Source organism: Nannospalax galili, unplaced genomic scaffold (genome assembly GCF_000622305.1).
Source record: "Nannospalax galili isolate Female #2095 unplaced genomic scaffold, S.galili_v1.0 scaffold1536, whole genome shotgun sequence".
Taxonomy (NCBI): Eukaryota; Metazoa; Chordata; class Mammalia; order Rodentia; family Spalacidae; genus Nannospalax; species Nannospalax galili.
In genome coordinates this window covers 203,723-228,019 of record NW_008337295.1, presented here as the reverse complement: position 1 = coordinate 228,019, position 24,297 = coordinate 203,723, and the positions used below count along the sequence as shown (strand labels likewise).

The 24,297-nt window shown below is 53.1% G+C and overlaps 2 protein-coding genes across 6 annotated transcripts in view; both read left to right on the top strand.

Annotated features, from left to right (window-relative positions):
* The window catches only part of Scly (selenocysteine lyase), a 28,490-nt gene extending 15,940 nt beyond the window's left edge, over positions 1-12,550 (top strand). For all 5 annotated transcript variants that reach the window (XM_008832474.3, XM_029563259.1, XM_008832476.3 and 2 more), the window contains 6 exons: positions 584-690; positions 6,556-6,592; positions 7,957-8,040; positions 8,460-8,559; positions 9,946-10,021; positions 11,513-12,550. In XM_008832474.3, coding sequence (XP_008830696.1) covers positions 584-690; positions 6,556-6,592; positions 7,957-8,040; positions 8,460-8,559; positions 9,946-10,021; positions 11,513-11,666 — 558 coding nt within the window. In that variant the 3' untranslated portion in view covers positions 11,667-12,550. The remainder of the gene's footprint in view (positions 1-583; positions 691-6,555; positions 6,593-7,956; positions 8,041-8,459; positions 8,560-9,945; positions 10,022-11,512) is intronic.
* A 410-nt stretch (positions 12,551-12,960) lies between these two features.
* Espnl (espin like) overlaps positions 12,961-24,297 on the top strand; it is a 31,189-nt gene continuing 19,852 nt past the window's right edge. Inside the window, exons 1-4 of the mRNA XM_008832482.2 lie at positions 12,961-13,743; positions 14,850-15,040; positions 15,621-15,807; positions 17,937-18,119. Coding sequence (XP_008830704.1) covers positions 13,450-13,743; positions 14,850-15,040; positions 15,621-15,807; positions 17,937-18,119 — 855 coding nt within the window. The 5' untranslated portion in view covers positions 12,961-13,449. The remainder of the gene's footprint in view (positions 13,744-14,849; positions 15,041-15,620; positions 15,808-17,936; positions 18,120-24,297) is intronic.

Genomic DNA, 24,297 nt, shown 5'->3' with positions numbered 1-24,297 from the left:
TGCAGAAAGACCTCACCTGCCCATGTGGGGGACTCAGCACAGGCAGCTCAGGAAATGCCACTTTCTCTAGTTGATTAAAATATGCCTTTTAGCAAGATTTGGTCTCAGCAACTCTTGTCTTCACGGTGGAGGACAGGGATGAGCTCCCAGCAAACACCCTCAGACTGTACTGATCTCCCGAGCTGATGGGTCGCAGGCACTCTGTGCTGTACTTTTGCAGCACCGTCCTTAGCTGGCCCCTAAAGAGGCTGCTTGATATGTGACAGCACGTGGAGACGTGGACTGATGTACCCCCGGCCACCTCTGCTTCCAGTGCCCTCTCCTTCACAATTCTGCTATACAGCATGCAGGGTCCTCCTGCCTCAGCGCTGGAAGAAAGCCCAGCACCTGCCTTTCCTGGGGCTGGGGCTCCTCCCCCTGCACCTGAGGTCTCATGTGACTTTCTGCACAAAGCTGTGGCAGGTAGGCAGCCCAGGGCCACAGGGAAGCAACAGGCATGCTCCACAGAGCTCTGTACACTCAGCACACAGCCAAGCAGGTCCCAGGGCAGTTCTCAGAGTAAACGACTGGCTTTTCCTTCCAGTTCTACGGTCCCAGGATTGGTGCTCTGTATGTACGAGGGGTCGGTAAACTTACCCCCCTGTACCCCATGCTGTTTGGAGGTGGACAAGAGCGGAATTTCAGGCCAGGGTAAGGTTAAAAGTCGGCACGCCTCTGCCCTGCCGGCCACACTGGTGCCACTGCAGCCAGTGGCATCTTGCGATTCTGTCTCTCCAAAGCATGGTCCACATCACCCCCAAATCAGAACTGGTCCTACTGATTGATTTCCACAGTGGGGCTCAGATCTGCAGCCTCTGGGGTGACAGCACATGTCGGAATCCCTCTCTTGTAAGTGCATCAGCGCTTCTGGTCCCACTGAAGAGACACTGCAGGGCCCTACAGGCTGCAGCTCACTGCTGTTTTCTTTGCTTGGGGCTCAGCAGAGCACAAACAGGCACCCTGTTTTCCTGAGAGTCCTGGGGTTCCCGCTGTATACTGTGATGCTTTAACCAGGAACAGTGCCGGCACCACTCTTTGTCAGAACTTCTAAGAAGATGGGGAGACACACAACGTGGTGGCAGCTCCTCGGTGTAAGTCCCACACTCAGAACCAAAGAAGTCAGAGATTCAGAACCAGCAGAAAGGCAGACAGAGACTGCCCTCGTGAAGCCTGCTGGCCAGCCAGCAGATCAAGAAGGTGAACACTAGCCAACACCTGTTCCAGCTGGTCACCACAGGATACCATGCTACCCACCCACACCAGCAAACACTTAGTGGACACCCAGGCTGCCACCCACAGGCTGTAACAAACACCCGCAGCCCCACTGTGGTGACAGTAGAGACCACAGGGGACCTGAAGTCCCACCCACATATCAGTGGCAGGACACATCCTCCTAGGGCGTGTGGCAAGCACAGTAGAATGAGGCTGTGGGTGTCAGCTTCCTTCTGGCATCAAGGACGTGGTTCCTGCCCTGCCAGAACCATATCCAGGACAGCCAGGAGGGACAGAAACCACCAGGATGCAGACTCATGACACATGGAAATGCCCAGGTTTCAGACGAAAATCATTCACACCAAGAACTAGAAATATCTCAAAGAGAATGAAAAAAGAACACCAGTGGCACCAACCCTCAGCAGTGAGGGACGCGGACCGCAGAGCACTGTTGCCGAGAATCATGCCGCGCTCGAAGCGTGAAACAGCAAATCGACGCGAAGATCCAAACAGTACTTGAGGACTGGAGAGTGCAGCGGCCCTGTGCAGCCGAGGGTGGACTCACCAGCAGAACGGGGGACGAAGGAAAGAAACAGTGAACTGACAGAGAACAAGTAAAGCAGCAGAGGCGAACAGAGCAGGGCTACAGCCAGACAAGCGGCGGGACTGGTTAGGCCACAGCAAGTGGAGTGACACCCACCATCACATTGAAGAAGAAAAGGAAGATGGGTGAAAGGGGTGACTAGAGAAAATAATGGATGAGGGCTGGAGAGATGGCTGAGCTGTCCAACCACTGTCTGCCGTTTCAGAGGGCCCGGGTTCAGTTCCCAGCACCAAAGGGCCCGGGTTCAGTTCCCAGCACCAGAGGGCCCGGGTTCAGTTCCCAGCACCAGAGGGCCCGGGTTCAGTTCTCAGCACCACATGGCGGCTCACAACTGTCTGTAACTCCAGTTCCATGGGAGCCAATGCTCTCTTCTGGCCTCCATGGGCAGCAGGTACCCACAAAGAACACAAACATACATACAGGCAAAGCACATACACAGAAAACAAGAATAAAATAAATCTTTTAAAAAAGAAAAAAAGAGATGACCGACATCTCAAACTTAGCAAAAACATGAACGCAGACACAGAAAGCTGGGGGAAAACAGGATAAACCCAAAGAAAAGTAAGCCAAGAATTTAAACTTGTAACAGTGAAAGACAAAGTCTTGAAAGCAAACAGAGAAGGTGACACCTGGTTGATAGAAAACACTGGATGAAGCAGATTTCCCACCGGAAGCCGTAGAGGCTGAGGAGAGTCGGGTAGTTTTCAGGTGCTGCAAGAGAACTGTCAACGGAGACCCCCATGCCCAGTGGGGAGATCTTCAGGTCGAGGAGGAAATCAAGGTTGTCAGATGAAGAGAAGATAAGGGAAGTTGTGACCAAATACAGTCGTCATCTTGTCTCTTGAGCTTTCTGAGGCATTTGATAGCATAAGCAAAAATTATAACAATGTCTGAAGTGATTGTTAAATGTATATGGAGGAGACACAAGATGATTGTCTAAAGGCAAACCTATATAAAAAGTGATAATATTTCTAGATTTGCTTTGACTTTTTTGAGACAGGGTCTCATGTAGCTTGGGCTAGCCTCAAACTTGCTGCGTAGCTGAGGTTAGCCTTGAAGTCCTGGTCCTCCTTCCTCCATCTGTCATTTGCTGGCTTTACAGGGGTTGCATCACCATGCCCGACTCTGTATTTCATTTGAGCTGGTAAAATGATAATTCCAAACATCTGAGAGGTTTTCTTACTACACAGTAATGCATGGTATCTGTTAACCCAATGCACAGAGTGTGGTATCCAGAGCAGAGAGAAAGCTGCATCTCAGACACAGGAGAATGAAACAGAGCAGAGCCTGGAGATGCAGCTCAGTGGAGCATGTCCTCTGTTACCCCAGGCCCAGTGTTTGCTCCCAGCACCTCAGAAAGAAGGGAGAACAGAATGAAACCCTGCCGTCTTAGTTTCTTTTCCTGTTGCTGTGGTAAAACACTCAAAAAAGCCACGTAGGAGAAAAAGGCTCATACTGCCCATAGTCCATCATGGTGGGAAGGTCCTGGCAGAGGGAGTCTCATGCAGCTGCTCACATTACCCCCACAGTCAAGAAGCAGAGAGAGGAGTGCTTGTGCTCAACTTAACTATCTCCATGTCTGTGGTCTAGGAATCGTACCACCCACAGTGGGTGAGTCTTCTCAATTAATGTGATCAAGAAAATCTTCCACAGCCATGACCAGGGGCCTGTCTCCCAGGTGATCTTAGATCTCGCAAGGTGACAGCACTAACCACAGCTGCCATTTCAATAATGATGTCCAATAGAAATGTTTAAATACACCAATTAAAAGAAACTTCAGGGGCCGGAGAGATGGCTTGGTTAAGAGCACCTCCTGCTCTTGCAGACCTGAGTTCAGGTCCCAGCGCCCACATCGGATGGCTCACGGCCACCTGTAGCTCCAGCTCCAGGGAATCTGATTTCCTCTTTTGGCCTCAGTGGGGACTGTACTCATAAGTGTAGTACACACACACACACACACACACACACACACACACAGTTCAAAATGAGTTTTTTTCCAAGAGGCAAGTCAAATGTGAAGACTGAAAGATTTCTCATGCAAACAGGAAACAGAAGCAGCTTTCTAGCATTAGGTACCGTGAACCAGAGCAGAGACGGAAGACACCGCATGTAATAGAAGGGCATGTCCATCAGGGAGACAGCGTTGGAAACACACAAGCACCCAACAGCAGAGCTGCAAGCAGGAAGCAACAGAAACAGGCTTCCAGAGCTGGGGCTGGAGCTCAGGTGGAGTGCTTGCCGGAAGAGGGCATGCAGGAGGTTCAGTCTCCAGAAGGAAGGGAAGGGGGGGGAGGACCCACAGCTCTTGTTGGAGACTTCAGTACCCCTCTCAACAGTGGGTCGATCCACTAGACAGAAAATCAAAGCAGTAAAAACAACCCTCCATAAGCACCTTGACCAACAGGCTCTGCCATGTTCAACTCTCCAGCCAACAGCCCTGGGATGCGTGCCACTGAGCTAACCGAAATCATGGTATTTATTCTTGAACCACGGTGGACTGAAACTAAAAGTAAATTACAGGCAAATCATATATTTTTAAAAGGAAAAAGAAACAAGCAGTAATCCCAGCACTTGGAAGGTAGAGGCAGAAGGGTCAGGAGTTCAAGGCTAGCCTCACATGTTTGGGCGGCCTGAACCATATGAGACCCTGTCTCAAGAAGAGAAAAAAAGCAGGTGGCTCAAAAACTGCCTGTAACTCCAGCTTCAAGAAATCCAGTGCTCTCTTCTGGCTTTCTTGGACACCAGCGTACATGTGGCGTGCACACAGACATACACAGAAATGAAAATATATTTTAAAAATCAAAATAAGCCATTTTTATGTAGTAGTAGAAATAGATGTACATTAAAATACCCTTTAAAATCAAAATATTCAGAAATAAATCCAGTAAAATGTGTAGAACTATGTACCAAAAGCTGCACAGTGCAGATGAAGAGTCAAAGTGTAAGTAATCGAGAGACCATCTCATGAGCTGGAGGATCTGACACAGTGAGAGACGGAACACAAGCCTAACCTGGTTTTCATTAGAGTTCTAGCACACAGATCAGTGACGCCGTCAATAGCCCAGTAGTCAACAGAGAAGCAAACAAGGCAAGGAGGAAAGCTGGCTTTTGACAGTGCCGTGTGCCTCCAGGTCACGTTGTAAGGACCGTGCTAACCTGATGTCAAAGCAGAAGTGGCTAAAACCCTCAATGGGAAATGTTTTATACAAATACATTTATATATACAAATTTGAAAACGACTTTTTATACAAATTATACTGAATAGGAAAATACATATTTTTGCAATGATTTGAAGCACTTGAATCATTCAAATATGAGAGCTAATTCCGGGTAAGCCTTTATAATTTAATTTAAACCAACATTAGCACTATTTTATCATTTAGGAATATACTAAGTGAAATACTGGCTACCAGAACCCATTAAGAGCTAAGTATAAAAGAGTTTAATGTAGAAAAATGAGAAGAATGTTCAGTTGCCAGGGGTACTTGATTGTCAGGTGAAGACAAGTCTCTAGATGGGAAAATATTTTAACAGAATAGTGGCAAATAGAATTCAATAGTATCAAAAAATTATAGACAAAACACCTAATAATAACTCAATAGATTGAAGTGTACGGCATAAATATAAAACTTATTAGAGGGAAGACAAAAACCGGATAAAGGGTGAGGCAGGGAGTCCTTGGACTTCATACCAAAAGCACTATTAAAAAGAAGTTTGACTTCATCAAAATTTAAGACATGTTGGTGCTGGGGAGTCAGTTGAGTTCAGAATGTGCTTGCCATACGAACCTGAGTTCCATCTCCAGCACCATGCAAAAGCCAGGTGTAGGAGCACGTGTGTAACCCCAGCACAGGGTTGGGTGGAGACAGGCAGATCCCTAGAACTCACTGTCCGGCCAGTCTGGCCAAATCAGTGAACTCCAGGCTCAGTGAGAGACCCTGTCTCAAAAACTATGGTGGAGAATGACAGAGGAAGACCCCAGTGCGGACTGCTGGCCTCCTAACGAACCCGTGGAGAACTCCCCAAACTTAACAGCAAAAGAATCAGAAAATGGGCCAAGACGTAGCAGACAGACAGTTCATCCAAGAAGATGCTCAGTACATAAGCATGACAAGGTGTTCAGAATCATGAGGTAAAGCCTCTGCACCGCTTGTGTGTCAGAATGCAGGTCAGGATGGGACGGAGTGACCTGGTGGTAAACAGCCTGCAGCAGAGGCTTAAGAAGACTTCATTCAGCCAAAACTTAAAATTAACAAAATTATTCGGTTAATAGGGGGTTTTTCCTGTAATTTGAAGCATTCAGAATTTCAGTTTGACAATCAGATGGTGAGAGCCACTGATCCTGGCATCCAGCCCTTCCCTGTATGTGCACACTCCCCTTGCCAGCTGGTGCTTGAGCTCACTAGGACACAGGATTGTCCCAGCCCACGTTATACTGGGAGCCTGAGGACAAAGAGGTCCTCAGAAGGATGGGGCACTCTGGGTAGGAGAAGGGTGGAGATGGACTTGTCACTGTGGACACCTAGTGTGTATTGCCCACAGTGGACCATCGCTGTAGTGTAGACGCTAGGGTCTGTGGCTGCTGCAGAGCCCCTTGAAGCCAGTGGTTAAGGGGGTGGTGTGCCGAACTTGAGCTCAGTAACTCCTGGATCCCTTCCTGCTGCATTGGCTTACTCTGCACTACATCTTGTCTTCTGCAGGACCGAGAACACCCCCATGATTGCCGGCCTTGGGAAGGTAAGAATGGGGGACCTGGGATGGACGTCATTCCCTTGGCCAGCAGTGGCTTTGGCAGGTGGATCTCTGTGAGTTTCAGGCCAGCCCTGGCCTGCATAGTGAGCTCCAGGCCAGCTGGGGCTGCATAACAAGATCCTGTCTCAAGAATCAAAACAGCAAAGCCAGAGCACTGCTCCTTCCTCCAGGAAGAGATGGCGCAGGAGTAAAGGTGCTGGTCATGAAGCTTGGCAGCATGAGCTTGAACCCTGGAACCCCATGATGGGATGAGAGGGAAAATGCTGGCCGCCCTGGCCATCGGGCCCGCTGGTCCCCTGTTGATCTGCCGGGTGTGGTATCGCTGTCCTGTCTCTGCTGGGACCCGTGCTCTGCTAACTTTTCAGAGATGGGCTGAAAAGGGACGGTCATGTTGCATCCATAGTCAGGAAACAGCGAGTGATGAACGCTGGTGCTCGGCCCCCTTTCTCCTTTTCATTCAGTCCTGGACCCCAGTGCATGGGATGGTGCTGCCTACACTCAGGGTGTGTCTTCCCTCCCTGTCACAGACAGAGCCTAAGATGTGTCTCCACAGCAATTCTAAAGCCATTCTAGCTGGCAGTGAAGTTAACTATTACACTCCAGGTCCAAAACTGCCCAGGTGCCTCTTCGTCTTCCTGAGGCACCCCCCACTATCTAGGCCCTCACAAGGCTCGGAGATACCTTGGACATTCCCTTTTTCATCCCTGCGTCTAAGGTCCTGTCCTGAGTGTCAAGGACGCCTCCTGTCCATTTGCATGCCCCACAGCAGTAGGTGAAGTTGTCCCTGTCCCTTACTGGGTGTCTGCCGTGGCGTCTGTGGGCCTCCCGCACAGCAGCTGGAGTGACCCTCAAGTGTCACAGCAGGTCATCCTAGCTCTTACCAGATCTCACTACATTTGTTCCCACGGCCCCCCTCCTCAGACCTGGGGGGGTCGCCTTTGCCATAGTAGGCAGCTGTCCAGGAGACACACTGGTCTCTCCTTGCCTGGCCTTCCTGTCCTTGCTGGCTATTTCCTTGGAATCCCAGGGGCCTGTATGGTCCCTTCATGAGTGCTGACCCCTTCATAGCTGTGAGTCTGCCTGCCCGCCTCCTTGGTTTTGCCCTCTCTGGACTCACATCTTAAGGACTGGGATCCCCTGGGACTCTTTGCTGGGCTGTCTATGACACCTGGAGCCTGTAGGAGGCTCCTGGTGATAAATCCCTGCTGGACATGCAGAGGCAGCTCATGGGGCTTAGCTTGCACACCCTTCAGGAGCACAAGCAGAGGCCAGGAAAGGCCACCTGGTTGGTGACAGTGAGTCTGCCTCTGGGATCACTTCCCTACACTATTATGCATCTCTGTCCCCAGGCTGCTGAGCTGGTGACTGAAAACTGTGACGCTTATGAGGCCCACATGAGAGACATCCGTGACTACCTGGAGGAGAGACTGGAGGTGAGTGGGGACAAACAGCCCTGCAGCCTCATCTGCCCCCCTGGTAGGCACCCCAGTGTGGGAGGACATAGGCAGCACGGACACGCTCCCTGTGAATGAAGCATTCTGGGGACCTGGGGGCACAGGAGGTCGTGGCCTGTGGGCAGAATTGAATGCTGGAAGTCAGCTAGCATCAGAAATCCCCAAGGAGAGTCCTGGACCAAGCAGGAGCCCCACAGGCATGGATGTGTGGAGGGCAGTTGTGTTCAGGACTCGTCAGTCCTAATATTGCTGTTGGTGGCCTGTCCCCTCGGCTACAGGATGAACACAGGTTGAGATTTCACTTCCCAGGAAAGTCAACTTCAGCGAGTTGCTGGGGGATGGGTGTCTCTCAGACTACCTCTAACTGATGGAGTGTATGTGTGTTGTTTTGGTTTTAGGCTGAATTTGGTAAGAGAATCCATTTAAACAGCCGTTTTCCAGGAGCTGAGCGGCTTCCCAACACCTGCAACCTTTCCATCCAGGGATCCCAGCTTCGAGGTGACTACTGGTCTTGCCCTGTTCCGTATGTTCACTGGGGATTCCAAGCCAGGTTGAGGGCCCAAGGCAGGTGATGTTAGCAGGGCACTTTCTGAAGTGACTCACTTCAGTGCTGAGTGCGGACTTCCCGGATCAGCTGGTCTTAGGAGAGAAAGACAGTCATTCCAACTTTAGACATGCTTGTCTGCCTCTGTGCAGAGTTTTACGAGAGGAGGCACAGAGGCCTCTGTGATAGTCGTCTGAGGGTGAAGTGTAGGAACATGCCCTGTGTTTGGGTGGCATCTTCCCAGGAGCAGCCAGGGCTCCTTCCCGATGGGGGCAACACTTGGCTCCGTTCCCTGGGAGCCACAGGCCAGGCCTCAGACCCATGTTTCACTCGGGGCCTCTGGTGGCCCAGAGAGCACACAAGCCACACCTGCGGGCAACTTTTGACGTCTTCAAAGAGGGTGTCAGCCCTCATCTCCCTGGATTACAGAGAAGCCTGCCACACTGGCGGGACACAATGGAAACTTGAGCCGAATCACATGCTTGTTGGGAGGAAATATAATAAGGGTTGCTAACCCTCCGGCCAGACTTATTGTGGAGAGAAGCATTCCCTGCCCTCTAACCCTGCTCCCCTAGGGGTAACTGTGCCCAGCATCGACCTGTGTTGATTTAAGTGCCACAGAGGTTCTTAGTTTAATTACACCAGCAGCCCTGGAGTTTTAGGATTTATAGTAGTTACTTTTCCTTTGCTGTGATAAAACACCATGACCAAAAGTGACTCACCAAAGAGTTTCTTCGGGCTTATGATTCCAGAGGGGTGAGTCCACCCTGGAGGGAAGGCATGGCAGCAAGCAGCAGGCCTTGGGCAGGAGATCACATCTTAACTGCAAGCACAAAACAGAGAGAGAACTGGAAGTGGGCGAGCTATGGACTCTCACCCCCACACACACACACCTCTCCCAGTGATACTTTCCCCAGGAGGCCACACCTCCCCAAACAGCACCACCAACTGAGGACCAAGTGTTCAAATACCTGAGCCTATGGGCGCCATTTCTCATTCAAACCATCACAGGGTTTAATCCTGGGTTCCCAGGAAGAGGGCAGAGCCCCTGGGTGAGCACAGCAGGCTCCCGAGGGCCTGAATGGTATTAGCCAACCTGAGTACTACCTAGCACTTTAAGCAAAGCAGCCCGGCAGACTCCCAGTGTCCCAGAGGTGCTTGGTTAGAAAGCCATTGAAGAGAGTAGCTGGGAGAGAGAGGAAGTGATTTCCCTGGATACTGTGAGTTCTCTGGCACTGAGATTCGGTGGGCGGTGGAAGGGACGGAACCAGGCCCCAGAGGCTGGAAAGAATGGGAGACGGCCCAAGTCCTACATCTGAGGTCGTATACTGTCCTCACAGGCTACATGGTGCTTGCACAGTGCCGGACACTGCTGGCCAGCGCAGGGGCTTCGTGCCACTCCCACCTCGCAGACAGGTGAGTATCTTGGCTACACCCAGATCTTGGATGGAGGTGGTGGGGACTGAGGGCTTGACCCCTGAATGCAGACCACAGCACCTGGCTGACTGTGAGTGTGGGTGCCTGTGGGTGAGAGAAGAGCTGGGGGAAGGGACCAGGCTCCAGGCGGCAGCACAGCAATCGGCAGCCAGCCCAAAGCTGGCGGGGTGGTGCGGTGGGTACAGGAAGGGAGGATGCAGAGGGTCCCTGTGCCAGCCAGCACAGGGGGACAAAGAAGACAGGTCCCAGGGCTCAGTGGCTTACAGAAGAGAGAGGCCCTGGGGCTGGGAGCAGACAAGACCTCGAGTCCATTATATGGCTGAGGCTCCCTCAAAAGCAGGGAGGCTGACCCAGCTGGGGCAGGTGCGCAGACAGGGAGGACATGGGCTGCCACTGATGGAGTGCTAGGTGGCAATGCTCAGGGAAGGTTCACCACGACCCTGAGAGAAAGATCTTGGAGAACTCCATTCTCAGATGAGAAAGATGAGGCAGAGTGGCCATGCTGTCAGGCCCAGGGCTTTGGGGATGTAGCCATCAAGATGGGGCTGGTGGCAGCACAAGTGGCCAGTGGGCCTCAAAGAATGGGAGCAACAAGAAGACAGCTCTTTGGCAGGAAATGAGGTCAGTCTTCCGATGGCTTCTGTGCCCTCCTGGCACTGGCATCAAGGGCTGGGGACAGCGTACAGCAGTAGGAAAGGGGTTTGAGTGACCAGAGTGACAGTGCCCCTGGGGCTTCAAGGTCAGCACTCTGCAGGGCTCATGGCCAAGGAGGCTGAGGGGGTGGGCAGTAGATTCTGCTTTAAGTCTGGACAGCAGGAGCAGCAGGTGCCCAGGCCAATCAGTGCCTTGCCTGATGTGACCACCTTCTCATCCAGGTGGTCCTGTGAATGAGATCATCCTCTGCCAGGGCTGTGCGAATGAGGAGTTTGCTTGGGCAGCTTGGGTGGGCCTTGGCACCAGCGTTCTGTCACCTCCTATAGCCCTGCAGCAGGGAAGCCGGCTTGGCTGTCCCACCTGTCCCTCCATGAGCACTGGCCTGACCGTGTGTGCAAAGCACTTGCCGCAGCTCAGCACCCCGTGAAAGGGGAGGTTCTTTGCTTTTGCTCTGTCAGTCTGAATGACCTCTGGCCTCTGACCGCAAGTACAAGAAAGCCCCAGGATCCCAGGGCTCAGCACCAAGCCAGACACAGCTGGCTGCCCCAGGGAAGGAGGGCGCTCGGAAGTCAGGAAGCGTGCCACCCCCACCTGGAGCACAAGAGTGTACAGGAGTGATGGGAGGCTTTAGCGGGCCCTCAACCATGAGTGGCTTAACCATGTTTGGTCCAGGGAGTTGGGAGCAGGACCAAGGGGTGAATGTCAGCCAGGCCAGGCGGGTGGGCACTGGGCCCACACAGCACATCCTCAACATGAGGACCTGGCTGAGAGGCAAGGAACACAAAGACAAACTCTTCCTCTGTCCCCACCCCGCAGGCCATCCCCAGTGCTGCTGAGCTGTGGCATCCCTGTGGACGTGGCCCGGAACGCACTCCGGCTCAGTGTGGGCCGCAGCACCACCAGGTCTGAAGTGGACCTTGTTGTGGAGGACCTGAAGCAGGCCGTGGCCCAGCTGGAGAGCCAGATCTAGGGCTAGAGGCCTCTCTTGCCCTCAGTGGCCAGAGAGAACCTTGGCCACTCAATCCATAGGAAGCCCCTTGCTAAGGCAGCTGGCCCCTGAGTTGTCCCTTCTCAAGAGCCGCACTGGGATGGCTGTCTCACTCTGGGGCGGGGAACAGTGGGGGCCTGACTGGCACACAGAACCCTACCCTAGCCCCGAGCCTTATAGGCCCAGGACACCAGTGCCCTCATAGGACTGTCTTCCTGGTACTTTCTGAAAGGCCATGTGGAAATGGAAGTGTGCCCCTTTGGGAACTGCGTCAGCCTGTCAGGAATACTCAGCCCTAGAAGGTATTTTGTCCGGAAGATAAAATCCAGTGTAACCCTCTGCCAGTTAGCTGCTATCGTGAAAATAGGAAACTTAATTTTTTTTTTTCTTCACCTACGGCCTCCCATGTGCACCTACAAAGCATTCTCCCAGGATTCCTATGCCTTTTCCAAATGCCACCCTGCTGTGCTCTTCCCCAACCTCAGTGTGCCGTGCCTCCCGGGCCTGACAGGTCTCCCAGCACAGCCTCGTGCCATCCAGGCTCTCGGAGGCCACAGTTCACCCTGCCACATGTCTCCTCCTTTACCTTCACTCAGGGATTCAGCTCCAGCCTCACTAAGGGACGGCTGGTCCTGGTCTGGGTCATTCTTGGGGTGGGAAACTGATTGTCCCTCACTCAGCTTTAATTTTAATTTTATTTGCAAAAGGCTTCTGTCATCTTTACAGAAATTGGCACACATCGTGCCAATATTTACATAGGAATAATTTTCAAGAGTAACACTGGTAAATTTCGGTTTTACAGTCCAAAGGACTGTACAATGTGCTGAAAGAACTGTCAGAAATTAAATGAAGCAATGAAAGATTTCTGTGCTTGCCTGCTGTCCTGGGCTTCTGTTGACCGGGCTGACCGCGGCACTAGAAGAAACCTGAGCCAAGGACCACAGACAGTCCAGGCCCTCTGAAGAATCTGGAAAAATGCTGTGGTCAGAGAGGGCGAGGCAGGGCTCTGGACGCCTGATCTTATCTTAGAGGCCCTCCCATCCAGCAGCCACCTGATGCTCACCCAGCATCTGGCTGAGGGCAGCCAAGTATCCAGATTCGGATGTAGAGCCAGCCAGCTCACACCTTTAATCCCAGCACTCAGGAGGCATAGGCAGGCGGATCTGTGAGTTTGAGGCCAGCCTAGTCTACATAGCAAGTTCTAGGCTAGCCAGGGCCACATAGTGAGATATTGTCTCAAGAAAATAAAACAAAAATCAAATGTAGAGTCCTAGGAGGCTTGGGGCTTCTCTGAGTGTGAGGGCATTTAGCCCCTAAGGGGCATCACAGTGGGTCCACACTTCAGTGAGAATTGAGAAGTCTCCTGCGATCTCTGCTGACATGCCTGATGGGGCTGAGAGCAGGTTTCTAAGCCTGAGCTGTCTGTAGCTGCAAACACCCTCCAGGTGCTGGAGTGCTAGAGATCTGTCTGAGGCCAAGAACCCCGCTGAGGCTTCCTTCCCCCATAGGTGACAGGCTCCAGCTGCTCCTCATAGCCCTTCCCCCAGGACCTGCACTCCCCATGCTCCAAAGCTTCCAGCACCCAGTGGGAGTAGCTTGGGCAGGGCTTTGAGGGCTCTTCCCCAGGCCTGCCCCCCTGTTGCTGCCTCCCATCTGCCCTGTGAGCTGCTTATCTGGTAACCAGAGCCCACAGCTGCGTCCACGCCTGAAACGGGAAGCCCGGCCGGGCCTGCGTACAAGCCGTCACTGAGAACCGGGCCTGAGGATGGAGGAGCAGCAGGCGCTGCTGGCCTCCAGGGACGGGGATGTGGCCACCTTGGAACGACTGTTCGAGGCTGGTGCTCTGAGCCCTGGCGTCACTGATGCCCTGGGGGCTGGCCTGGTACACCATGCCTCCCGGGCTGGCCACCTGGACTGTGTCAAGTTCCTGGTGCAGCGGGCCAAGCTGCCCGGCAATCAGCGGGCCCACAACGGGGCCACGCCAGTGCACGACGCAGCGGCCACTGGCAACTTGGCAGAGCTGTGTTGGCTGGTCCATAATGGGGGCTGTGGGCTGCAGGTAAGCAGAAATGGGGCAGCCCCACACCTGATCTCGGTGAAGCTGACTGGGGTGGACTCACAGAGGGGTGAGCCTGGAAGGTCTGATCCCTGAGGAACTCTGGGCTCTCAACCAGAATTGTGTGTCTCTACCTCCCACCCTCCCCATCCTCCTGGAACAACACAAAGCCGTTGAACACCGAGGTTGTTACATCAGTCACCCTTGTATGTACTAAGTGCTGGCACAAGAGGAGTGCTTTCTCTACTCCTCCTCCAGCTGGGAGCACCTGACACTGCTAGAGGTGGCCTTGTCTGTGTTCAGGGCCCCATCCTTGAGTGGACCTGATCTACAGGGCCTGTGGGTCAAGAGGTGTCACCATGGGAACTCGGGATCTTGGGGCCCTGAGGACTCAGGCTGGGATGTAGTGAGAGCTGTCCTGGTGAGAAGACCCTATAGACTCAGGGACTGTCCCATCCAGAGCATTTCTACCAGGGCTCCTCCTTGCCTGCATGCCCAGGCCTGCTTGGTACAGGTCAAAGACCTTAGAACTGTTGTCAGCCCTGGCTGCATTCTTAGGAACATGAGGAAGTAGAGCTGGATGGAGACAGAGACAGCACATCGTGCAGAGCAGTCGCGGGCTCCAGCCTCCACATCCTCTAATGATCTTGAGGGCAGTGGGTAGGCTCAGGCCCATTTCCAGACTCACTTGGATCATGGAGCCCTCAGAGAATTGCCAGGTCTGCCAATGGAGATGCTCTCTGGCCTTGGGGACCTGTGGCCAGAGGAGAGATGAAGGGCAGAGGCCCAGAGGCAGGTGTCCTGGGACACTCATGGCGGGCTTCATTGGGCTAGCAGAAGCCTTTCTGAGCCTGAGCAGAGTGTGCAGGGACTCAGCTGATGAGGAAGGTGGCCAGTCTGGTGTGAGTGGGACCCCAGGGTAGCCCTGCCTCTTCCTCAGTCCCAGCAGAGGAGTGGAGGAAGGAGGAGGGAGCCAGCTATCAGTAGGGCTGCAGGCAGCTCTGGGTTCTCCATGAGCCCAGACTCTGCTGGCTCTGGTCACTTTGGCACTGCCCAGAAGGGCTGCATTGGGGTCTGCACAGCTCAGTGCCCTGCTTGTGCCTTGGTAGGACCAAGATGCCTCGGGTGTCTCCCCGCTGCACCTGGCGGCCCGCTTTGGACACCCGGTGCTGGTGGAGTGGCTGCTGCGTGAGGGCCACTTGGCCACACTGGAGACGCTGGAGGGGGCCTTGCCACTGCACCACGCTGCTGTCAGCGGGGACCTGACCTGTCTGAAACTCCTGGCTGCTGCCCACAGCAGGTGAGCACCTAGAGCCCTGCTGTGGGAGCCTGGCCACTGAGGGGGGCTGCACAGAGAGGAGACAGAGGAGGACATGCTGGTGGCCTTAAGGCAGGCCCTGTGAGGGGTGGATCTTAAGTCACCTAGTGTGTCGTGTGCATGTCGTTGCTCACCGCCCTGGCCCAAGGCCCTGGAGGTGAGGATGGGACAAGGCCGGGGCATGATCAGAGAGCCAAGAGGAAAGTTTGAGCCAGGAAGGTGAAGAGCCTTACCACAAGAGGAGGTCACCATCACCCCAGCCCAGTGAGCACAGCACCGAAGCAATGTGAAGGGGCTGCTCCATGGACACAGGCATCCACGTCCCTCAGGGCTGCTCTGTGGACACAGGCATCCACGTCCCTCAGGGCTGCTCTGTGGCAGTCTCAGGGGCACAGAGGCAGAGGGTCCCTTGGGAGTTGGAGCAGATCTGTGTCTCTGTGGAGACAAATGAGAAAACAGAATCAGTTAAGGTTGTTGACACTTTCCCAAAATGCTTCTCCTGTCTGACCTCACTGGGGACAGCTCTGGGTGCAGCCCACTGAGCCTCCTTCCCTCTGCCCAGTGGTGTGAACCAGCGGACACGCAGCGGTGCCTCCCCACTCTACCTGGCCTGCCAAGAGGGCCACCTGCACCTGGCACAGTTTCTGGTGAAGGACTGTGGTGCTGACGTGCGCCTGCGTGCCCTGGACGGCATGAGTGCACTGCATGCTGCAGCTGCCCGTGGCCACTACTCGCTGGTCGTCTGGCTGGTAAGGAGACACTGCGGGGAAGACAGGACACCCAGAGAGTCCAGGCCCTGGAGCCCAAGCCTGGAGGGGGTTCTCGGGCACCAGGGTCCCACAGGGCAGCTGGGGTGTCAGATGGACTCCATATCTCTGGAAAGTCCATGGACTGTGGCGCAAATGGTGCTCTGGGGCTCTCTGGGCCTCTTCCCAGGCGTAGGGTATGCTTCCAGGGCTCTCTCAGGGTTGATGGCTCGCCAGGTGCTCTGTCACTGGTGCCCACATGGCTTCACCTGAGCCATTCAGCCACATTCGGGCCCTGCTGCCTCAGAGCCCTGGGCCAGCCACCCACCTTTTCCAGGAAGGGAACCCGAAGACTCCAGAGTGGCCAGAGTTGAGGGTGACTTCTTACAGGATGCCAGGCATTTCTCACCTCCATGACAGAAAACCAGCCACCCACAGGGAGGCAGGAGCTCCAGGGGTCATTAGAGTCTCTGTGGGGTCTGAGCAGGGGCTGGCCCCCTGGAGGAGGAAGCGGAAGAGGAGGGGCGGCTGGAGGGCAGGACCCAAGGCAGTTTCCTGGAAGAGAACACAGCACACTCAAAGGTGGGAGAGCCTGGCCTCTGGGCCTGGGGTGGAGTGCAAAGAGGGGGCTCTGGCCAGACAGGGCTCTTTCCTAAGGGTACTGGGGAGCCATGGAGGGCTCTGAGCGAATCTGCCTGCACTACAGAGAGCCATTCTGCTGCTGGTGGAGAAGGGACAGACATCCCTGCCCAGACTCACACTTTTTGCAGGGCCTCCCTCCCCACTCCCCTCTGGTTCTTTTCCTGGCCGCCCTTCAGGGCCCTTTCAAGTTCTACACCTTGTGCCTGTGTGAGCTCCCCAGGTGTCCATGATACCAACACCTGGCTGGCTGCACATCTGGCTCACACTGTGACCATAGTCTTTGTCCACCCCTGGACTGTAAGCTCCAGGAGCACAGGTCAGGGACCCTGTCTGCTGACTTCCTTGTGCCTGGCAGTCAGCACAAGGAGGCCATTAATGAGCAATGGACAGGAAGCAGCGAGACTCCCCAGGTCTTCAGTTTGACACCCAGCCTGTTCACCTTGGTCCCAGGGGCTTGCTGGCAGTTACCTCCAGTTTTCCCTGCCACACATGCCTGGGCACCAGTGTGTCTCCAGTGCAGCCCCCACTCCCCCACTCCAAGTCTCCCCAGGAGGAAGCCTCAGCTCCCAGCCACACAGCTTCCTGACATCCCATAACCTTGCCTATCATCAGTCTGACCTGCTCACTCCAGGCCATGGCCCCCACCTGTGCTGTTCCCCAGATCTGAGACTCTGAGTGGGCCACATTTCCAGTGTGAGCCAGTGGGATGTGAGGGGAAATGTAGCCATGACAGTGGCGAGCAGCAGGACACAGGTGGGGCATCTACTGAGGTAGTCATGCTCTGTCCTGGGAAAGAAGTGGCCAAAGGGTCCCAGGCCCAGAAAGCACATCTTAATGGGGAATCCCTAAAGCACCCCTGCCCTGTCCCCTGGGGCCACCCTCTGTGCTCATCCTGACAAGCACAGTAGGCTGTGGATTCCTTGAGACAGCTTGGGGTATAGGCTCTTCTCTACTATAGGGGTGCCTCTCCTCCATGGGAAACATTGGCCCCATTCCTGGCAACAGGAAGGGAGAGGAGAAGAGACACCATAGTCCTTAGCCCTGCCTGTCAAGACACGGATTCCTCTGCAGAGCCTACCTCTCCCCAAAGAACAAATCAATGGCTGGTTATCCCAGATGCCCACATTTCAGTGTGCCAGCCATGGGAGAAAGGTGGCCACAGCTCTTGACTGGACACCCCGAGAGGGTCCCAGCTGGGTTCCAGGGACCAGCAGGACAGGTTGTAGAACTGTGACCATCTCTGAGCCAGGGCAGTGGAGAAAGGTGCTGGAGCATCCATGCCTCTAGGATGCTTGTGCACTCTGGCCCAGGATGTCACGTGGGTCACAGGGCCTGTGGGGTGAGCCTGTTCTGTCTCAGGGCTTCCTAGGGATGTCATTGCTGTTCCCTGAGGTTCACTCCTGGGGTTAGTTCCCACTTCAGCTCTGAGTGCCCCTGCCTCTCATGCCTGGGGGTGGTCACCCTCAGCTGACAGTCTTCCCTCCCACCAGGTCACGTTCACAGACATCGGCCTAACAGCACGAGATAACGAGGGGGCTACAGCCCTGCACTTTGCGGCTCGGGGTGGCCACACGCCTATTCTAGACCGGCTCCTGCTCATGGGTGCCCCCATCATGAGAGACTCCTGGGGCGGGACCCCCCTGCACGACGCAGCTGAGAATGGGCACATGGAGGTACACCTCAGTGGGGAATCTGGGGTCCTGAGCCGGCACTTCCTCAGGGTGCCATCAAACCCTCACAGCAGGCCCTATGGGTGCCTGTGCCACCCTTTACAGAGGGTAAACTGAGGTACAGCAGACATAGTACATGCCCTAGATCATGAGGTGGGGCCAGGCTCCATACCTCCTGTGTGTGCACCTGCCCCTGGTGCAGAATCCCCTGCTGCCTGCTCCAGGCTCGGCTTAGTGATACGCTCCCCGTCTAGCCATCTGCCACTGGTTCCCTACTGTGGCCAGGGGACCCGAGTCAGCTATTACCCACATAGACCCGATGGCTTAGGTGGCCCAATCTCCAGGCATGAACCTACAGAACCCAGCATGCACTGGGGCGAGGATGGTCTCGCAGGAGTACCAAATCTGAGGGTTGAGGCAGCTGCCACCTCTGCGTGGGCCTGGCCTCACGCAGGTTCCCTCTCCCCTGCCCTTCCCGCCCTGAGAAGCTTGGTCTCCACATTGGTCCCCTCCAGGGCTGGATGCCTCTTGAGTTTCCAAGTTTTGCCGAAACCCTATGACTCCCCAAGTAGTCTGGGCTCAACTGTGGGGGTCCTCCCTGGAGGCAACTTGAGCACCCCAGCCTGGGTCAGGGCTTGGGCAGCTGTTTACAGCAAGGGGCACACCTAAGCAGCACCAGGCACAAGAGTGCCACGTAGAACAGCAACAGAGCCACCACAGGCCATGGCACTGAGCTGCCCCCTTTGAAGGACACATGAGAGATGCCGGCCCAGCCCAGGGGCCTTTCTCTGCCTCCTCTACCCCTTCCAGGCTGAGGTCCCCCTCACCTGCCTCAGTCCCCCACAGACCCTGTCCAACTGACTCCAGCTCTGTCCTCTACCTGGGCAAGGTGGGCCTGAGAGCAGAGGTACCTGTCAGGACCCTCAGGAACCCTCTGGGTCCCACCCTGTGAGGGGAAGGGATCCTGGGGGGAGGGGAAGGGATCCAGGTTTTGTAGCATGCTGGAGGAGGAGGTCATCTCCCACCCGACCCTGCACAAGGGGATCTCTAGCCCAGGTCTGCGGTGGCTACGCAAATGTTCTGATAGACAGCCAGTGACAGGAGCTCTGAGCTCTGTCCACCGGTCATCAGGCCCCAAGCACACCCTAGCTCCTCTTGAGGAGAAGGAGACAGGGGCCCCTGGTGTCCAGCACTTTTTCTGAGCACACAGATCTTTTCCCATGTGAAACAGTGTGTGAGAGCCCATGGACTGAGCAAGAGTGGCCAAATCTCCACAGAAAGGAAGCCCTGGGAAAGATCACCTTCCCTTCAGTCCTCACACAGAATCCAGAGCTCGCAGGTGTGTCCCCACCAGCTCATGGCTAGGCTCCTGCACAAGAGCAAACCAAAGGCTGGTTGTTGGTCAGGGTAAAGCACCACCCCAGCACCTCGTCTGAGGGCAATTCAGATATCCCATAACCAAATCCATAAGATTACATGAGCACTCTTCTCTTTAAACATTTGTTGTTTGTTGAAACAGGGTCTCCCTGTAGCCCCAGCTAGCCTGGAACTCACTATGTAGACCAGGCTGGCCTTGATCTCATAGAGATCCAGCTACTTCTGCCTCTCAAGTGCCAGGATTAAGATTTATTTTTATTATTTTAAATTGTGTGTGTGTGTGTGTGTGTGTGTGTGTGTGTCTATGCGGGTATGTGCATGTGCCTGCAGGTGCTCTTGGAGGCCACAAAAGGGCACCAGATACCGTAGAGCTGGAGTTAGAGGTGATTGTAAGCCACCCAATGTGGGTGGTGGAAACTGAACACTGGTCCTCTGCTAGAGCCACACATGCCAAATCCCTGAGCCATCTCTCCAGCCCCTACTCGTCTCTAAAATCATAACCTCAGGGGCTGTGGAGACAGTTCAGTGAAGAAAGTGCTCCACAAGCATGGGGAACTGAGCTTAGATACCTGGCTCCCATGTAAAAACCACCAGGGCAGGTGGAGGGAGGTGGGTCCTGAGGCCTCACTGGCCAGTCAGTCTAGCCAAAAAGTGAGTTCCAGGTTCAGTGAGAGACCCTGTCTCAGAAAATAAGGTAGGAAATGAATGAGGAAGACACCCAACATTGACCTCTGGCATGCACAGGCAAGTGTACCCACAGACACACACATAGATGCATACAACACATACATACACCACACACATGACACATACACATGCTTATACCACACACACACACACACACACACACACAATCATGACCTTAATCCACTATCATATCAAAAAGCAATCTCCATAACTTCTTGGTACCATCTGACATGCAGTCCATCACCTCATGCCCTCTTTCCTGACCGTTATAAACAGGTCCGAGTAAGGTCCACACATATGTGGGTTCATCCGGTCTGTTGTCTCTTCCATCAGAAATTCCAAGGAAACACTTCATCCTTGCACCCCACCATTTAAATTGTTTTTAGGGTTGGGGAGAGGGGTCTGTCAGTAAAGTCCATACCTTGCAAGTACAACTGAGTTCGATCCACAGAACCCACAGCTTTACAAAGCCATATTATAGATTTACCTGAATAAGTAATGAGCTTGACCCTTAGCATTAAGTGTTAATAGCTGAGAGTAGACCTGCATGCACCCCAGAGTCCGTTCCTTCAGATTTCTCATGGAGCTGTGCTCCTGAGCCAGGTCTCACTTTGATTCAAAATCATTTCTCCAGTAACTACAAGTTGGATCCACCCATGTCTTACCTGAGAATCTTGCCCTACGATCCCTAGGCATAAACTATCTTATACACACAAAGTCAAGTGCTCTTCCATCTGCTGCTTCCAAGAAGACAGGAAAATGCTGCATTCAGTGCTTTGATCTGCTAGTTCGGCACATCCACGCTCATTCATTATCTTGGGTGGAGGGCAAAGTGGGACCTGAGAAACCAAGGTCATATGCCCAGGTCACAAGGACACTTGGCTCTGAGCATGTTTGCACTATAGAGAGTAGCTTTTTGGTACAAGGTTAACAAGGTCATTACTCCAGAAGTTATTCCTATGGGAAGCCATGTTAGAAAAAAAAGGGTTAACGACAACAAACCCACATAGTGGCGCACGCTCCTAATTCCAACACAGGGAGATGGAGATGGGCAGGCCTGTGGGACTCTCTGGCCATTCAGCCTTGTCTACTTGGCAAGTTCAAGATCAGTGAGAGATCCCGTGTCTAAAACAAGGTGAACAGCACCTGAGGAATCTATGTCATCACCCAAGGCTGACCTCTGGCCTCCACTCATGTGCATGTGCCCCCGCAAGCACACGTGCCCTACACACCTGTGCATTCACACACATACAAAGCATTAGCTCTTCCGTTGGAAAGAACCACAGGAAACAGAGGATGGCACGGAGCCCACAGACCTCATAGCCGTTACTACAGCTCCCTTCAATGTAATGCACTTCCCAGCTAAGGAACAGAAAGTGCTGCCTTGTTATTAGCATGAGTCCACCCTCCGCATGGATTTCCTGAGCCCTTCCCTCTGTCCCAGAGTCACACCAGGGCATGGTGAGGGGAAGCACCAGGTACCTTAGCCCTTTGCTGGTACAGATTTTTTTCCATTTAAAAAGCAAAATTCGGGGCTGGAGAGAGGCTGGTGGTTAAGAGCACTGGCTGCTCTTGTAGAGAACCCAGGTTCAGTTCCCAGCACCCCCATGGCAGCTAACAACTGTCCATAACTCCAATTCCCTGGGATCTGATGCCCTCTTCTGACTTCTGCGGGCATTATACAACATTGGTGCACTTAAATGCATGTAGGCAATATACCCATACATAGAAAATAAAAATAATAAATACAATGTTTAAAAACCAAGATTCAAAAACCAAACCCAGCGGCACAGACCTGAAATCCCAGCACTGGGGAGGCAGAGATGGGAGAATTTCCACAAATTGGAGGCCAGCCTGGGCTATCTTAGGTCTAGGAACAGCCCAGTTACAGAGACCCTGCCTCAGAACAAGAACCATAAACACAACAAAAAGCAGTTGAGCCAGGCACAGAGGTGCACACCTGTGAGTACCCAGCACTAGCTAGGCTAAGCCAGGAGGGGTACCATGAAGCTGAGGTCAGCTTAGGCAACATACTGAGACCTTGTTTCATAAAACAAACAAAAATATAAATAAATAAATAAATAGTAAATAAATAAAACTAAGCTTCAAAATACTGACTTGGTGCCCCACACCCCCAAGGGAGTGCTGACATCCCAGTCTCATGACATTCTGGTCTTGTCCAATCTTATGCTTCCACACCTCACAGTCTTTGGTCTTTGAACAATGTGGATTACAGCAGTTACCCTTCTTAAGCTTTTAATTGGAATTAAAAAATGAACAATACCATCTTTTTATTGTGTATGTGTGTGTATGATGTGTGTGCATATGTGTGTCATGGTGCTTGTGTGACGGTCAGAAGACAACCTGCAGGTGTCAGTTTTCCCCTTCCACCATGGGATCCCAGGTTCAAACTCAGCGCACAGGTACTGTGGGAAGCACTTTTCCTGGCTGGGCTGTCTCGCCCACCCAGTGTTCACCATCTTAATTATTTTCAACCATGTTTTAGCTGTGTTGAGCACGCTGTAGGTCTACAGGACTTTTTCACTTGCAAAACTCAAATCCTGTCTCCATTAAGCCCTCCCCTCCCATCCTTCCCCACCCCTGGCCCTGGCAGCCTATCCACTTTCTGTCCCTGTGACTCTGAGGACTCCGGGGGACCTCACTGAAGTGTGATCACACAGCGGGAGTTCTTTTGTGTACCTTTTATTTCAGTCTGAGGTAGCAGAGTTCAGGATTTCATTCTTTTTCAGGCTGAATAATACTCCACACTGGGGTAGACGTCTTTCCCTCAGTCTGTTCGTCTGTTAACGGACACTTGAGTGTTTGCACCTCTTGGCTGCTGTCAGTAGTGCGGCCATGAACGTCAGTGCTGCAACTCTCAGACCTGCTCACCATTCTTTGCGGTGCCTACCAGTGCTGGCGTTGCTGCACCACGTGCACCACTTCCTCAGTGTCAAACCAGCCTTGCGTTGTGGGGCTAAATTCCACTCAGTCACAACAATCTCTTCCTATGTAGCTGGATTTAATTTGCTGACACTTCCTTTTAGGGTTCTGACCTCTATATTCCTGGATTAAATTGACTTGTAATGCCCCTTGCTAGTCTGACCTTTGCTGTTAGGCTAGGCTACCTCATTTCTATTCCTGACACTGGCCACTCCTGGCTTTCTCACTGTCCCCATCAGTCTTACTAGTCCTAGTCAATGTTTAGATCTTCAGACAACCAGGTTTGGGTTGGTTCAAGGTCCCCCAGAAAGCAATTGACTCTCTACAGTGTCTGGTTTCTAGTTCATTAAGTCTGCACAAGTCTTTAGGACTTCTCTGTACTCCTGAGCTGGGTCTCCACCTTGCTTCCAACCCATTTCTCTCTTCTGATCTGTTCAGGGCTCCAGCTTTCCCTCTAATGGCTGCTTTGCTGGGTTCGACCAGTTCACAGCTGTTCGGCTGAACATCTATCTCCTTCTTCCCATTTAGATCTGTTTCTACTCCATAAACTTATTTAAAAGTGTTTCGCAGTTTTCAGGCATTTAGGTTCTGTTGTTGATTTAGTAGTTTGGAAACACGCTTGAAAACTTCACACCTTTGATTCTTGTTATAACTTACTTTGTTTCTGTGTACATGGTCAATTTTTTTAAGTTTTAGGATGTTCTTAAAAAGAAAAGAGTCGGCCAGGCGTGGTGGCGCACACCTTTAATCCCAGCACTTGGGAGGCAGAGGCAGACAGATCTCTGTGAGTTCAAGGCCAGCCTGGTCTACATAGTGAGTTCCAGGCCAGCTGGGGCTACAGGGAGACCCTGTCTCAACAAGACCAAAAAAAAAAAAAAAAAAAGAAAGAAAGAAAGAAAAAGAAAAGAGTCTAAGTTTGGGGAAATATCTCAGTGGACAGCAGCACTTACTGCACAGGCATGACAATCTGAGTTCAGCTCTTTAGTACCCACATATGAAGCTGTGTGTGGCCATGTGAGATAGCCAGCCTAGCGCTGTTGGAGGAGGATTGCTAGAGCTTGCTGGCCAGCCAGCCTGGCTGCAAAATAGAGTGCAGGTTCAGGGAGAGACCCTGTCTCAAGGGAATTAAGTGGAGAGTGACACCAGGACACTCAGCACCCGCCTCTGGCCTCTG